The sequence below is a fragment of the Chlamydotis macqueenii genome, chromosome 11, assembly GCF_036417535.1.
Source record: "Chlamydotis macqueenii isolate bChlMac1 chromosome 11, bChlMac1.mat, whole genome shotgun sequence".
NCBI classification, from domain to species: Eukaryota; Metazoa; Chordata; class Aves; order Otidiformes; family Otididae; genus Chlamydotis; species Chlamydotis macqueenii.
This window is the reverse complement of record NC_141566.1, coordinates 9,318,946-9,334,132: the sequence shown is the minus strand read 5'-3', so window position 1 is coordinate 9,334,132 and position 15,187 is coordinate 9,318,946. Positions and strand designations below refer to the sequence as shown.

Here is a 15,187-nt window from a genome sequence, read left to right as displayed (position 1 = left end):
CTGATGCTTGAGTTCAGGTCTGTCCTATTGGTAACTTATAAAGTATGGTCTGATGAATTAAAATTATTTTTAAAATAAAATTATTTTAAAAGAGTGAGAGGTATTTGTGAATGATGCCAAAGTCTAAATTGTTAGAGTTGAAGCTTGAAGTCTATGAATTAACAAATGTTTATAAAAATAGAAAGTTTGGGTTTCCTTTCTTTGCTAAATGCATTTTTGTTTATGACAGTGAGAAGATTTTCAGAGTTGGTATAAAACCTTATCAAGGTTGCTTCACAACAGCATGTGGATCTTTTGCCAGTGTCAGGGGATGAGTCTTTTATTCTACCGCTAACAATTTTTTTTTATGTATCCCACATCTGTCACTCCTGCTTTTGTGGTTGTGAAGATCATCCATCTTGAGTAATTCATGATGGAGATACATTTGTGATTTAGTAGCAATTATTTGAATTAGTTACCAATATTACCTCCTTATGTTTTTTAAAAAAAAATTCTTTACAACTGGCTTCGAAGTAGTACTTTTTGTGTGCTTTGAGTGCCATGTGGAAGTGGATAATACATCAACAACCATAGATTACTGTTTTGTGTTTCTGCTGAGGGTTCACTAGGACAAGACTTTATTACATTTTTTTCACTGAATATAAGAAACTGATTTCCAATAAAAGCAGTAATTTAAAGAAAAAAAAATCACATGGATGTACTCTGTATAAATGACTAGGAACTCGACTGTTGCAGAAATGGTATAACACAATTGTTTGGGGTGGTTTGAGGTATTGGATATGCTTTTCTGGCTAGTGCGCACAGGTTGAATCTTAGATATAGACTGCAGTTACAACAGGGAGAGTCAACAGTCTTAAATTTAATAAAAAGAAAATTAAATGGTCAACATAAAATGTAGGAGTAATTTTCTTGAATTCTTAGAAGTCTGAAAAGTCCCATTTTGTGCATCAGAAACACAGTGAGCTATGCGCAGTGTTCCCTGAGAGAAATCAACATGGAAAATCTTAATTGTATTGCGGAATCATGCTTCAGAAAATGAAGAATGTTTGTTCTGTATTGGACATTTCTAAGTATCTCCTCACTGATACTGTTGAGAGTGACAGGGTCTAGTCTGTATAGAATAAAACAATGAAATTGAGGATACTCTATGTTGTTGCTTGTATTAGCAGGCTAATGCTGCATACAGATTAGGTTTAAAAGAGTCAGTCTTCAAACTCATTACTCAGTTAACTGAAATGAAAAAAAAACACATTTGCATATGAATATTTTTTTTTTCCGAGATCACTTGTCTGTTCAGTTGGTTGTTGAAGGACACATTTTTTCTAAAACAACAAACTGCTTTAGGCAACTCAACTGGAGAACTGATTTTGGAGCATCTGCGTTTACTTTAGGTTTCTGTATTTATTTATTTATTTAAAAAAAAAAAAACGAAACTGTTCCTAATCTATTCAAAGAGCCTTTCCTTAATAAAAGGAATGGAAATGTCTAAGAAAGATTTGTGTCAGACTATACTTTTACTTCACATGTGCAGATACTTGGTGAACTTACGGGATGATCCTGTTACCTCATTAATTCACATTTAATGGATTATTGGGAAGCTCTAACTTAAGCACTCTAACCAAACTTTGTCTGTTTTGAGAGGAGTGTATTTTCATATCCTAAGGTATCTGTTACCTGGTCTGCACAATCAGATGGTGTTTCTGTGTTGCACACTGAATTGTGATTGTTAGTAGCATAAACCTGGTTTTAACTTGGTTAGAAGACTAAGGCTTTCTAACAGTCTTTAGGGGAGGCTGATTTTTTTTCAAACTGTGTGTGCAGCCTTTTTCTAACCTCTCCTGATGCACTTATCACATCTGTACTGTTCATTCTGCACTGCATCCTGGTAACCGGGAGCCCATTGTGATGAGCTTTGATTCCACATTGTCGTGCGTAACGAGTTGCTGTACACTGGATAGCTGTAATCTTCCTGTTCCAACAGGAGTGGAGAAAACAGCAAAAAAAAGTATGTAAGGGAAACTGGAATTGTTTCTTTCTCTCTCCTGTTTTACTTCTCCCAGGAAGTGTTTTCCTCTTCCCAATTTGTCCTTGACGGCTTTAGATTTTAAAAGGTATCTTGAAAACATTATTCCTGTCCTCTTAGGAAATAATTTCACATTTAACTACCAAAGCAAAGTTTCTGTGAAACAGAATGTGTTTTTATGTTACTCTACAGAACAGGTATGTTCTAAGGGCAGGAAAGCTTTCCTCTTTTAGCAGCAGGAGTGCAGAGAGAACAGGGCCTTCGAAGGCCAATACCCGTGTAAAACGCAATCTTTCTTTTCCCTGTATAGCACTTCAGAAAATGGGGTTCTCCTCCCTTACCGGTACTAACAAAATAATCTCTAGGTTTAAGCTGTCTTAAATAGATGTAGTAATAATCAAAAAAGACCTTTTTAGGTAACAACAGGAGCTGCAGGAGAAGTGAAATACTGCATCTGGCAAAGCAGTCTTCAGAGGCTGGTTGAAGATAAAAATTTTTTTTTTTTAAAGGTGTCAGGTGTCCAGCACAGGGACACTTCACAAAGAGCATTTTTTTACTGTCTCTGTTAACAAGATGCCTCCCTTTAAGCTATCTTTAAATAAGTAATTTCTTCAAAATCACTTATTGCAAAAAAAAAAAAAAATTTAGTTTGGCCTACTGTTTTGCAGAAAGGGCAGTCCTGCTCTGTGCAGCAATCTGCTGTCATGTTTGTTTTAATCCATGAATTTGAAGTTAAGATCAATAATATTTTTATGCATAACCACATACCTATTACTGTTATTTTTATTGCAGTAATGCTACTGATTGGCACCTGTCTGTTATGGAACCGTGTGGTACTAGCTTATAGCGTCAGTTCAAGTGAGTATTGCAAGGAGAAAAGCTTTTTCATAAAAGAAGCAGCTACTTTTACCAGCAAGAAATTAAATTTACAGTGTTGTGGTCTTGGTAATGATTGAGAAATACTACAAACAGTTAATTACTGCAAATGGGATTGATCAGTCTTGACACTTAAATACAGAGAAATATGTTCTTTTGCCCAGCTGTAGTTTCCACTTCCCTCTTCGTCCATCTGTGGACAAATGAGAAACACATGCTGCCTGTTTCATCTTTGGCAGTCTGTCTTGCTTTTATTTTACCTTTGATTACAGATATTTGTGGGTTTTTTTCCCCGCTTTGACTTATTTTTTCCACTTTTAACCACAGCAAAAGTGTTCATATAATCTGTTGAGATTTGATATATTTGTTTACTACAACAGGTGGCTCAAAATGGTTAGCAAAGATTTTTGGCTGATGACTTGAATTCACACCAGAAGTTAAATTTGGTCATCTGATGTGTGTCAAGGATCAGCCCACACATAAAGCTTGCATTTGATCCTCTGTGCATTGACAAACCAGACTTCAGAGACCACATTTTCAGATCTTGGTGAAAGGCTGTCAGTTGATAAAAGTGTCACTGTAAAATATTTCTGCAATATCTAGATTAGGAAGTTGTTCTGTCTGGGGTGGGGGTGGGGGGGAGAGGGGGGAAATTAACCCTGTGTATATAGGGTATATAACTGTTTGTGTGAACTTTGCTGGTCACATTTCTGTTAAAAACAGATTTTGGATTCTCTGTTTTGACACACATTCAATTCTCCCTAGTCTAACGCTTCTTTCTCCCAAGGGAGTTTTGTATGGCACAGAAGCAGCAAGTTGTGCCCCAGGACAAATAGGGAATTTATGCTTGTGATGCTGCCAGCTGAAGAATCATCCAGAAGACTGAATTTGTTCAACCTTAGCTTTTGTTTGCGCTGTGATCTCCCTTCTCTTCACAGGGAACTGTAAAACCATGAAATGGCTTTCAATAAACTCCATCACTGAAAGCTGTTAAAGTTGTGATGGTGTAAATTCCTCATATGGAGACAAATAAGGCAAGGAAGACTAGGTTTATTTCTTTCTTTTTTTTTTTTTTTTTTTTTTTTTTTTTTTTCATGGAGTTTTGGTTTAACAAAAAAGAGATGTAGTCTGGCAGCAAGGTTTACTGATGCCACATTTTTCAAAGTAGTGTAAATGAAAGGTGATTAAGAAGTCTTGGAGCCACAAAACACTAAAGTTTGGGAAAATACTCCAGTACCTCTGTATTCAGGGATGTTTTGCTCTTTTCTACACAACTGCTGTAGATCACTGTCTGGAACAAGATGTTGGGATGGATGCATGTTTGGCTGTATCTGATAAAGCTGCCTTTTGCCACCCTTCTTTTTTCAGTAGAGATCTGATCTTTATCTGAAACAAAGGCCGAAAGTTCTGCTGGCATACATAGGAGAAATACATCTATAGATGTAACACAGAGTGTTCATGTAACCTGCACCTTACAGGTGAACAGTAGGGCTTTTCATCTTGACAGTTTCCACCTGAATGGGTTCTTTACCGTTCACAGCTGTAGTTAATTACTGATTGTGGCTCATGAAGCAATTTGCAGTAATGTAAGTGAATACAACAAACATCTCTGCCTAGCCTTGCTAGCTGTCAGTAGTCACAATTCATGATGACTATAAATGTCTTCATAAGGAAAGATAATCAGTAAGAAAATGTCATTGCATTTAATTAATTACAGTTATTTTTATGGTAATGAGCTAATCATTATGAGCTTTTAGGTTTTGCACCAGCAACTCAGGATGTTTTAGAAAAAAGTGAAGTGGCACCCAGCAAACTTAACATGAATCTGAAAAATGCATATGAACCTCTCTTGAGCTTCTTCAGGCCAGTGAGTAAGTGTCGCTTCATCACTGCAGCATTGTTTCTCTCTTCCTTTCCCCTTCTTTTGCCTCACTTCCAGTCCACCCTCCCACCCCTACCTGTCAGCGTTTAATGTATTTAAAACCTTCAATCTGATGCTCCAAAACTCACTAGATCTCTTCAAAATTGTATTGTTAAATGCTCCTTTGGAACAACCATAAACTTGCTTCCACTGTGTTACTACTCCTACAAAGCCCTTCATTGTCAGTGATCTGACCGTGCTAGAAATGCTGGGCAGTTCAGCGGAGGATCCATTGTCCCTAGTTTTGTTGTATCTGATCCGTGCTGCTTTTTTAGTCTTCCCATGTAGACAGAGGAAGGAAAGAGCAATTTGGCACATCCTAAGTGAGAAAGGATTTTTGCCCCACAGCGGTGTCTCTCCCATTTGTAGTGGCTAGGGAAGGCGCCAGGGCCATTACCTGAGACTGAACCACTCACCCTTTGGAGTGCTGAAGCTAAATGACAAGAGCTACATTATTTCATAAAATTATTGGGAAGGAAAACACAATGCTAATTTCTATTATCAATAAGAAAGATAATATCTATAAATACAGAACGGGCTTGGCATGCACAAAAATTCCAAGCCTGGTTCCATAATTTTATCACAGACAAAGAGAAAGGAAAAGAAGAAATACAATTTTTCTCTCAGTATATTACTGCATTACCTTAATATCAGTCTACCTCCACTGCTGTTACCACCACCTAGCCCTTGGTAAGCACAGAGGTCTTGTGAAGTGCCTGGTCTCCCGTTTAATAAACTGAATTTGGCTACTGGTGATGTCTATCATAAACATGAGACTGACAATGCAGCTGATCTTGGGAGTGCTGTTGGAGCCACACGATGCTTTGCAGCTGCTGTGAAAGTGTCATATAAGTGATGTCATACTAAGTTTTACAAGAATTAAGTATATGGGGACATCTGCTATTTATAATCTTATACATTTAAGTCCTTCCCACAGAGCATCTCATTATTATCAATAAATCTGTTATTACATGACAAATGTTAAAAATCGCTTAAATATTTTGTTCAATAACTGGATTGGATGTCTCAGGGTTTTGTTCCTATTGGCTGATTTTCAGCTGCTTGTAGGAACATGCAATTAGTGCCAAACAGAGAGATGTTTAGTTGCAATACATTCTATGCTGGGCTCTTACTTTTTTTTTTTTTTTTTTTTTTCAATCTTAAATTTCTGTTTTCTTTTTTTAATTAGAAACAATCCAGTCAGAAAATTTAGTTTGTCTTTCTCACTTTAGAAACCTAAGTACAAAAAGTAGTACAACAATGTTTAGATTCGTTTTTGTAAATGTTTCTTACTGAAACAAAGCAGGTTACATTATTTTAGCTTTTCTGTTAATTTTAATAGAAAGATTGATTAGTTTTTGAGAAAGAACATACATGAAAGTTAATGATGCTGTTTTCTGTCAGACTTACCCTATCAACATGGTAAGCTCCTAGAATAGAGATCTTATGTATTATTTCTTTTTTTTTTAAAGCTTGCCGTCGCAAAGACGAACAAACCTTAGTTCCTTGTCATGTAGGAGAGGGCCTTAATGCAACTGAATGCTTGGAAAATAAATGCTGTCCTTCCAAAACCAGCCATGAACTGAAATGTTACAAGCCATTTAAAGACAGTAAGTGTACTTCTGTAGATAACTGCCTCATAGCCAAGTGCTGCTTCTGGTCAGAAAATGTGATTTTCACTTGTTTCTTCCTTTAGTCTTCCAGATCACCACTCTCTTCAAAGTAAATGTAAGCTTGCCTTTATTTCTGTGTATATATTAATACAGAAAACAATTCATTGATAAAGAATTGTCTGCGTATCTTGTCAACCCCAGCACAAGCAAAGAACAAATGATGTGATACAGATAAACAGAGTCACATAATAGTACAAAGAACAGAGTGAAGGCTTTATTTGTGGAAAAAGTGGGGTTTAATCCAAAGTAGCAGTGACTCTGAAGTGCTATGAAGAAAAGGTGAAGGAAGTGGATGTATTTAAACTGGTGAAGGAGTGGCTGTTTGGTTATTTAATAGCTACTGAAATGTGTTTATAAGGGCAGTTACTAAGATGAGGGAGCCACAAATTCTTCTTTGTAGAACCAGATGATATAACAACTGGCAATTGCCGCTAATTGATGCTTGGGAAATTTAATTTGGACTTTGGGGGAAAAAAATTTGTTGGAAAAGTAGTGCAACTCCAGAACAAGTCATCAGAAAGGTGGTGGAGTCGCCATCCTTGGAGGTTTTCAAGACTTGACTAGACAAAGACACAACTCACTTGACCTCGTGCTAGTGGTAGCCTTACTTCAGGAAGAAGGTTGGTCTACATGATGTGCAAAAGTCTCTTAAAACCAAAATTTCTGTGGTTCTGTGTTCTCAAATTCAAGCCTTAGCATAGTATTTTACCTCTCTTTTTTTCTTTGAGCAGAGACTTGATGTGCATGATTTTCTTTCTGTCTCATAGGAAAAAATGCAGCAAACTTCTTTGAACATCCTATTTTTGGACATAACTGTAGTAATCTCTGCTTTACTGTAAGGGTGGAGTCAAATCTTAATTTTTTTCATAACAGTTTTCCTGTTTTTACAACTTTGTAGAAAAAGTTGCTGCTTTTAATTCACTAATTAATTGCTTCAACAAACTGAAAAATGCAAAAAAAAAAATTAGAGGCTTTTGTTTAAACACAGAATTACTGGGTTTGGAAGGGACCCCTCAAGAACATATAGTCCAATTTTCCCTGCTCAAGCAGGGTCACCTACAAGAGGTTTCTCAGTGCTGCATCCAGTCCACAACTTCTCTAGGGAGCCTGTTCCAGTGTCTACTATTTGAACCCTCAGAGTAAAAAAAAATGAAAAAAAATTCGTATGTTCAGATGGAATTTTGTATCTTAATTTGTGTCCTCTGCCTCATGCCCTGATACTAGACATGTATCTCGTGGCTTTCTGTCAAGAACAATGTCAAGATATTAAAGATATTAGAGTGATATTTGGAGGTTCATCACAGACTTAAATAGGAACAGAGCTGAATGTGACCATGTGTTTTGTAACACAGCAATTCTTGTTACATTGTATGCTTTTTTTTTTTTCTCTTTCCATTATCAACTAGAATCATAGAACAGTTTGGGTTGGAAGGGACCTTTAAAGGCCATCCAGTCCAACCCCCCTGCAAGGAGCAGGGACATCTCCAACCAGATCAGGTTGCTCAGAGCCTCATCCAACCTGGCCTTGAATGTTTCCAGGGATGGGGCATCCACCACCTCTCTGGGCAACCTGTGCCAGTGTTCCACCACCCTCAGTGTAAAAAATTGCTTCCTTATGTCTAGTTGAAATCTACCTCCTTCTAGTTTAAAACCATTACACCTGGCCCTGTCTCAACAATGTGTCTTAGCATGGTTTCCAGGAGGATCTACTCAATGATGTTGCCAGACTGGCCTGTAGTTCCACAGGTCTTCCTTTTTTTCCCTTTTTAAACGTGGGGGTTATGTTTCCCCTTTTCCAATCAGTGGGAACCTCACCAGACAGCCACAACTTCGCAAATATGATGGGTAGTGGCTTGGCAACTTCATCCACCAGTTCCCGCAGGACCCGTGCATGCATCTCATTGAGTTACATAGATTTGTGCACCTTCGGGTTCCTTAGATGTTTTCAAACTTGCTCTCCTAGAGGGGGCTGTTCTTCATTCTCCCGGTCCCTGCCTTTGCCTTCTGCAACTTGAGCGATGTGGGTGGAGTCCTTGCTGGTGAAGACTGAGGCAAAAAAGTCGTCATGCACCTCAGTGTTTATTCCCCATGCTATGTGCATTTTGCGTAGAGACATTTAAGTTGGGCCCCTGATGAAGCCGACTTGCTGACTGGAGTGGGAAGCAGGAATTAATGTAGCCAATTAAGCAGGAAGAGTTCTCGAACACAGGCAATCTTGCTAAATATGGATGTTAAGTTAGTAAAAAAAACCCATAATCTAGGACTTAATGGTTTAAGTCTTTCTGATATAATTCAGCATATTGCCATTGATCTCAGAGATGTTATCCAACTTTCAGGAAGAGCTGACTTAATACAGATACAAAACCCTAAGGGAATAAGCTAACATTCACATAAGCTAACATGAATTCACTTTGTGCTTGTTTGTGCTTGCTCAGAAGCAAGGAGAGGTCAGGATCCAACTTTGACATTTTTCTTGTAGTTGAGCAGCTCCACATTCCAGTGCTAGGGCAGCTGTAGCTCCTACCAGCTAGATAACCTTCCACGGAAGAAAGTTCCATTCAGCGTGAGGCCATAGGAATCTGTTTGTTAGGGGCATACTGCAGGAATAAAATGTAATAATATTCATTCCCTACTTTATAGTATGTATAAAAGACACTTCACTATAGCGAGAAGAAAAGCTGTACAATGAAAATCATAGCTCTTCTGCTCATTTTAAGACACTCAAGCAAATGTTAAAATTAAATATGCTTATTCAGCTGTGACTGCTGTTTCCTCATTCCAGTTAAGCTTTTATTGTCTGGACGTAAATATCAAGGGCTGACTATTTTACGGAGTCATTTGTTCGTACATTAGTTAGCTTCTTGAATGCTCCTGGATGTGCAGCATATGTCCAAAGAAAATATGAACACTTACTGCCCTGGGAGCACATGCTGTTTGCCTCATAGCAATCTGTTGACAAAATAAAAGCACTTAGCAGATATTAGACTCATGGCACTTGCATTTCTGTAAGAAGCAGGCTACATACTTGAATGGTTCTTATCTGGGAGTTTTGTCTTTAATTTCCTTAGGAATAAAATGAGGCTTTAAGAAAATACTGCGAAAGTTATGAGCTGAAATAGATAAATAGCATTTACTTGCATGATTTTGTCTTCATTCTTCTTTAGGATTTTGTGGGTGGGTTTTTTTGTTTTGTTTTTGTTGTTGTTGTTGTTGTTTGTTGCTTTTTTTTTTTTTTTTCCCTCCATGATCTGGGCTCACTTAAACCCCAGTTGCTTCTGAAACTAAGCGAACACTTGGGGTATTTGAACTCGTGTCGAATTTGAGACTTGATTTTTCTCATCTGATCTCATTTCTAACAAGTACTTTTTTTCCGTTGCGTTGCTGGCTGAGATACATACATGTCTGTCATAGAGGCTAATCTCCATCCTCTATACCTCAGTGTATCTCTCAGAATGATTAATAACTAATGCAAACTTCTGCTGACTCTACAGATGTGCAACTGACATTTCGACTGCTTGTGCTCGTGGCAGGAGTATTTTTGGTTTTGGGGTGTCTACCATTCTGTTGCTGTACCTGTTTGCAGAGAAGGTAAGCATTAGAGCATGACCAGAATGAATCTATGATATACTGCTTCTACACATAAACACAGACAACTGACATGTTTGAAGTCAGTGAGTGGAAAAAGACTGGGAAAAAAAAAGGCAAGAAACTGATGTGCAAACATAAAAAAAATCAGGAATTCTCTTCTGAAGCTGCATAAAACACAAAGTCATTTTGGCTTAAGGAAGAAAAGTTTGTTATTGCCCAGTACTCTTTCTAAAGAGCCAGTTAGAAAGGATTTGGACTTAATCTTACTTCTCTTGCTTGGGAACATGCATGTCAAACATGAGGACACACTGCCTGTAGGTTAGAGAAGAGGTCTGCACATAAAGCCCTGAATGGAGCTTGAGCAGTGGTGTCTGAAGGTGAGTTTAGCTCTGCAGGGCGTTGATCCTCTCCTGGGCTGATGTGTTGAGGTGTGGAAGTCCAGGCTTTTGCTCCCTAGACTCCAGTTACCTTCCCCCACTTTCTGCCCCTGCTCCCCACCAAAGGCTAGTATATCCATGTATGTTCAAGGAACTTGGTTTCCATTCTTATCCTCCTTGGCAGGAGGGCAACACCAAGAACTGCCAGTTGTGAGCAAAAAAAGGTGGCAAACAAGACTTAAGAGGAAACCAAACTATTGGGCAGCCTGCAACACTGCACACAGTCCATCCTGCTCAACCCAGAATAGGTTTTTAGGACACAGTACCCTGAGTGCAATGAAAACCCAGAACATCAGTAAAAAAGAAAAGGAAAATTTTCAGGAAAAGTTAATTTCACTTTGTAACATAGGTTTAAACAGAAACAAATTTAAAAACTTCCTGCCACTTGCCTTAGCTCACAAATCACGGGGACAAGGAATACAAAAATGGTTCTTTTACCACTGTCTTCAAAGTCTACAAAAAAGTGACATTGCCCATGGTAAACAACCGACTACCGTGCAGGAAAATGGCATGTGCAAGCAGGAATTAATTATCTGAAAGATAATAGGGAAAAAATGAATGAGAAAAAGCAGATTGTGAAGAAGAAGTAGAAATGTGTCTATATGGGATAGACCTAGAGTTATACAGTAAGACGCAGAAGGAAAGAACAAAGTAGTAATCCTGAATAGAGCAAGCGAGATGGGCTGGGACTGCGCTGGGAAGAAAAGCAAATTAATTATCTCTAATTCTTCTAACGTACAGTGTGGGTTTTTAATGTATAGGGCACATTACAGCCTGTGCGTGCTATGCAAGCAGTTTAGTGTTTGATATTGTGAAGAGTTTCAGCATGTGTGTACGATCTTACGATAATGGGAAAACGTAAGCTCCACAACATCGCAATCATTAAACTAAGATGGAATGTATTAACGTAACTGTTCTTTATTTCTCTAAGGTGGTAGTTCATATTGAATGGTTAAGTTAATGCTACAGCTTGGTTAATATGACAGAATTGTCTTTCTGGTGAAGGTTTTTGTTTTTTTTTTAATTCCACCAGAAGTGTTGAACTTTTGCTTTCCTAAGATATTAGTCGTCTGTGTGGGATCATATACGTGCACGTACACACTCACATAGACTTTACTAATGCGGCTGCTCAGCAGATGGCTGTTTGCTGTGGAGTTCCACATTTAGACAAAACCTGCTGTGAAAATCTCCACATTACATCTTACACCATGCTCAACAGCTGATGTTCAGCATACAGATAGCTGCACTGAGTCATCAGTGACTCTGAAAACAGGAGGCAAAGAATTAACATGAAATTATCATAAATTTTCTGGAAAATGAATTAATATGTGTTCGTTTTTGAGAGAATTCACATTAATGTTTAAATGATCGTTTCTGTGTTTTTTTCATAGCCAGTGAAACTAGGAATATTGCCGTTCTGCCATGGCTTGTTTTTTGCTTTGTTTTTTAATGCAGTGATTAACCAGATGCTAAATGGTTTTAATTTCCAACATCATATATTTGAGTTCTAGGAAAGGAGCAATCCTATAACATTGTAACTTTGAGTTTTGCCAGTTTTAGAGATAGTTGATAGAGGATATGACTTTGAAAAGCATTGCTTTAATGAACCTAAAACCTGCTCTCTGGAAGGAAATTCTTTTGTTTTCAGAGCTGTACAGTCACTGTTTAGAGGGCCCTACGTATAATGCCAAAACTGTCCTGCCATGGACGTGCACAAAAGTAAAAATGCTTCTCTAGAAGTATCAAAAAATAAGAGGACTTCTGCTGATGAAATTTGGGATAATTGATTAGTTCAGTGGCTCTTCTAGAGCAAATTCCAAGGTTTTCCACAGGAGTCTGTATTTACATTAAAAAAAAAAAAAAAGAAAAACAAACAAAAACCAAACCAAACAAAAAAAAAACCAACCAAAAAAAAAAACCCCAACAACAATGAAGACAGCCATCAAACCTGGCTTTTGCAGCCACTTGTGCTGTATAGCAAGAGGTGGCTGTTTGCCAAGAGATGCCAAGGACTAGGACAGCAGAGGTAATCCAACCCTAACCATTCTATGATGCTATGAATTCCATAACGTGTCCAGACGAAGAACATGTAGGAGCATGGAATTCCTGTAAAATTGATAGAGGGAGCCGAGCACTCTTCCCCTTGCCACACTTGATCAGTACTAGTAGTTTCCCAAGTCAGTGAGGCTTTGTTACTTCTGCATCCCCACTGATGAGCTGTGCATTTGCCTCCTTGCAGTGGTATTTTTCATGCAGAAAGCAGAATCTACTCGTTCCTGTTCCCTGGTAATTAACAGTTTCTCTTGTGTGTTATCAACATAATTTCTCTCTTCTTGAGCTGTGTTCTCTGATGCTTCTGCTATGTTTGTAACTGTGCTATTCTATCTTATTTCTCTGTTTTGTAGTCTTCATTAACAACCACATGCAGTGGTCGGTAGGTTAAGATGCTGAAAGTTAGGAAAATGCAGGTGCACTTAACTAGTGATATATATGAATAATACTGTGTAGATTTTAAAAATAGAGTGAGAACTAGAAAAGTCTTGATTTCCTTCTGCTGAATTCCTAGTACAGCAGTGGGAAGCAGGCCGTAGAATTTAGTTGAATAGTTACTGAGGGAACTTCTGGTGGCGGTTGAATTATATGACTCAGAAGGTGAGCTGAAATTAATTAAGAAAATGTAAGATATAGGAAAAGCTTATTGAAATGCTTTTCCTAGCCGTAATCTGCGTTCTAGTGATGAAATCTTGTGATGGCCCCTGAAATCAATTGTGCCTTTGCATTTTTTTTCACTAGAGCGAAGGATTTCATGGCTAAAGTCTAGGTGATCTTTAAATTCCTTCTTCGGAAGTCAACCAACTTCAGCTGTTGTTTTAATATGTTGCAGCCAATGTGCCAACCCTTTACGAAGGGCAAACAAAGAAGTAGAGCAAATTGTGCAGAAGAAAAGAGCACATAGTGAAGACATTTATAGCCTTTCACTGGATGGGCGTAAGAAAGACTCTAAGGACCACAAGAACAGAAAAAAAGGTAAACTAACTTTGGAGTATTCTTTTGTTCTTTCAGTTTAGGATTGTTATGCCAGTTCTGTATAGAATAGTAAACATATGCAGTACTAAATGCCTGTTTCTTCCCAGTCTGGTAGACTGTCAAAAGGCACTGTTTATCAGGGATCACCTTCAATTCCTGTTGTGGGAGAAATAACAAGTCTGCAAGAATTTGATTGCTGTGACCGCAGAGCAAGCCATGGACAACATTACAGCCCTAGGTTTAAGTCCTCTGCCGTCTCAGTGTTCCTCACCCCATGTGCAAACTGTGTTGCATAGGAAAGTGGAAAAGCAAAGTGAGGTTTTGCTGCTTTCAGGAGGTGCGGATCCATTTACAGGCACTGAGAAATCTATCCCTGTGTATGAATAGGGATGTTTTACAGCTGGCATGTTCGCATAGCTCCACATCTTGGCATTCTTCCTCAGTGCTGAAAAAAGTTGACTACAGAAACGAATGTAATCTGAGAGTGAAATGCGATTTATTCTACATGAGCATGCCAAACTACAGCCTACTAAAGGTGACAATGAAATAAAAAAGTGTTAGTGAGGTCATTAGACAATAAGGAAATATTTCAGCATTGATTTGGCAAAACTGTAAAGATGTCCCTAAATCTAATTATATTAATGTTCAGTTTGTTTTTTGTTTGTTTTTTTTTTTTTCCCTTTGGTGTAGAGGAACATCCACCTGATCTTGAAGACCTCAAGCAGGAGGACACTTGAGTATGCCCTGGAAAATTAGATGCTTTCTCTTGGTATCAAAGTAATACAATGTTATCAACCCTTGATAGTGCTGTTGGTTTTGCAATAGAAGTTCTTCATTTCTAGTTCTTCCTGTTCATTCCGTATCTTGTGTACAAAAAAAAAAAAGCTACTAATGCTGAAAGGCAAAACTGCTCATGGCAACTCCTGAATAATAAAGCCAGTCTTTTCTTATTAATACAGCATCCCTGTGGAGGGATATAGAGATGCCAGTTAAGTGACCTCTCTAAGAGGTCAGTCTTATCTGGATTAAGAAAAGAGTGTTGTCATACATTAAGTTGGTAGCGAGTGGCAAGCTCACTCTGTTTCAGTGTGGGACAGCACCATAGCACAGTAGTGCTACTCTTGCCAAGGAGAATGGCCAATTCCTGACCAGGCTGCAGAGGATCTGGGAAATCTTTTGTTGGGCAGTTGTTTTAAAGGTACACTTGGCAAAAGCATGAAGTGCTTGAGGAAAATGTGGTGGTGTCTTCTCTGGCATTGTTTCTCTCCATGGTATACCACTTCACCACAGAACTTTCTTTGGTCTTTGGATGACCTGTCTCCCAAGGTAGGTGACTTCAAAATGCAATTTCTTTCCATTTCCCTGTAGTGCAGCAAAACCAAAAGAAACAAACACGTAACAGTTTTCAGCAGTGGAGTACAACGTAAGAGTGAGCACCTAAAAAAACATCAGTAGAAATCAGTATCACCCGTAACAATGCAATCGCTTGTCTGTGAAGTCCAGGTAGCAGAATTGCCAAGAGCTGCAACTGGGATGAATGGAGCTTTGCTCCTAAGCTGGAGAGAGAATAAATATTATGAGTGATTCTTAGAAACTTAGTGCACTTCCAGGATTCCCTATTTTTAATATTTTTTTCTTATTT

The 15,187-nt window shown here is 38.2% G+C and overlaps 1 protein-coding gene across 1 annotated transcript; it reads left to right on the top strand.

Moving 5' to 3' along the window:
* The first annotated feature begins 2,817 nt into the window (after positions 1–2,817).
* Positions 2,818–14,282, top strand: LOC147599383 (fmr1 neighbor protein-like). Its single transcript, XM_086756681.1, has 6 exons — positions 2,818–2,881; positions 4,657–4,770; positions 6,293–6,430; positions 9,985–10,081; positions 13,403–13,545; positions 14,236–14,282. Exons 1-6 carry the CDS (start codon positions 2,818–2,820, stop codon positions 14,280–14,282), a joined length of 603 nt encoding a protein of 200 aa, XP_086612807.1.
* The last annotated feature ends 905 nt before the right edge of the window (positions 14,283–15,187 follow it).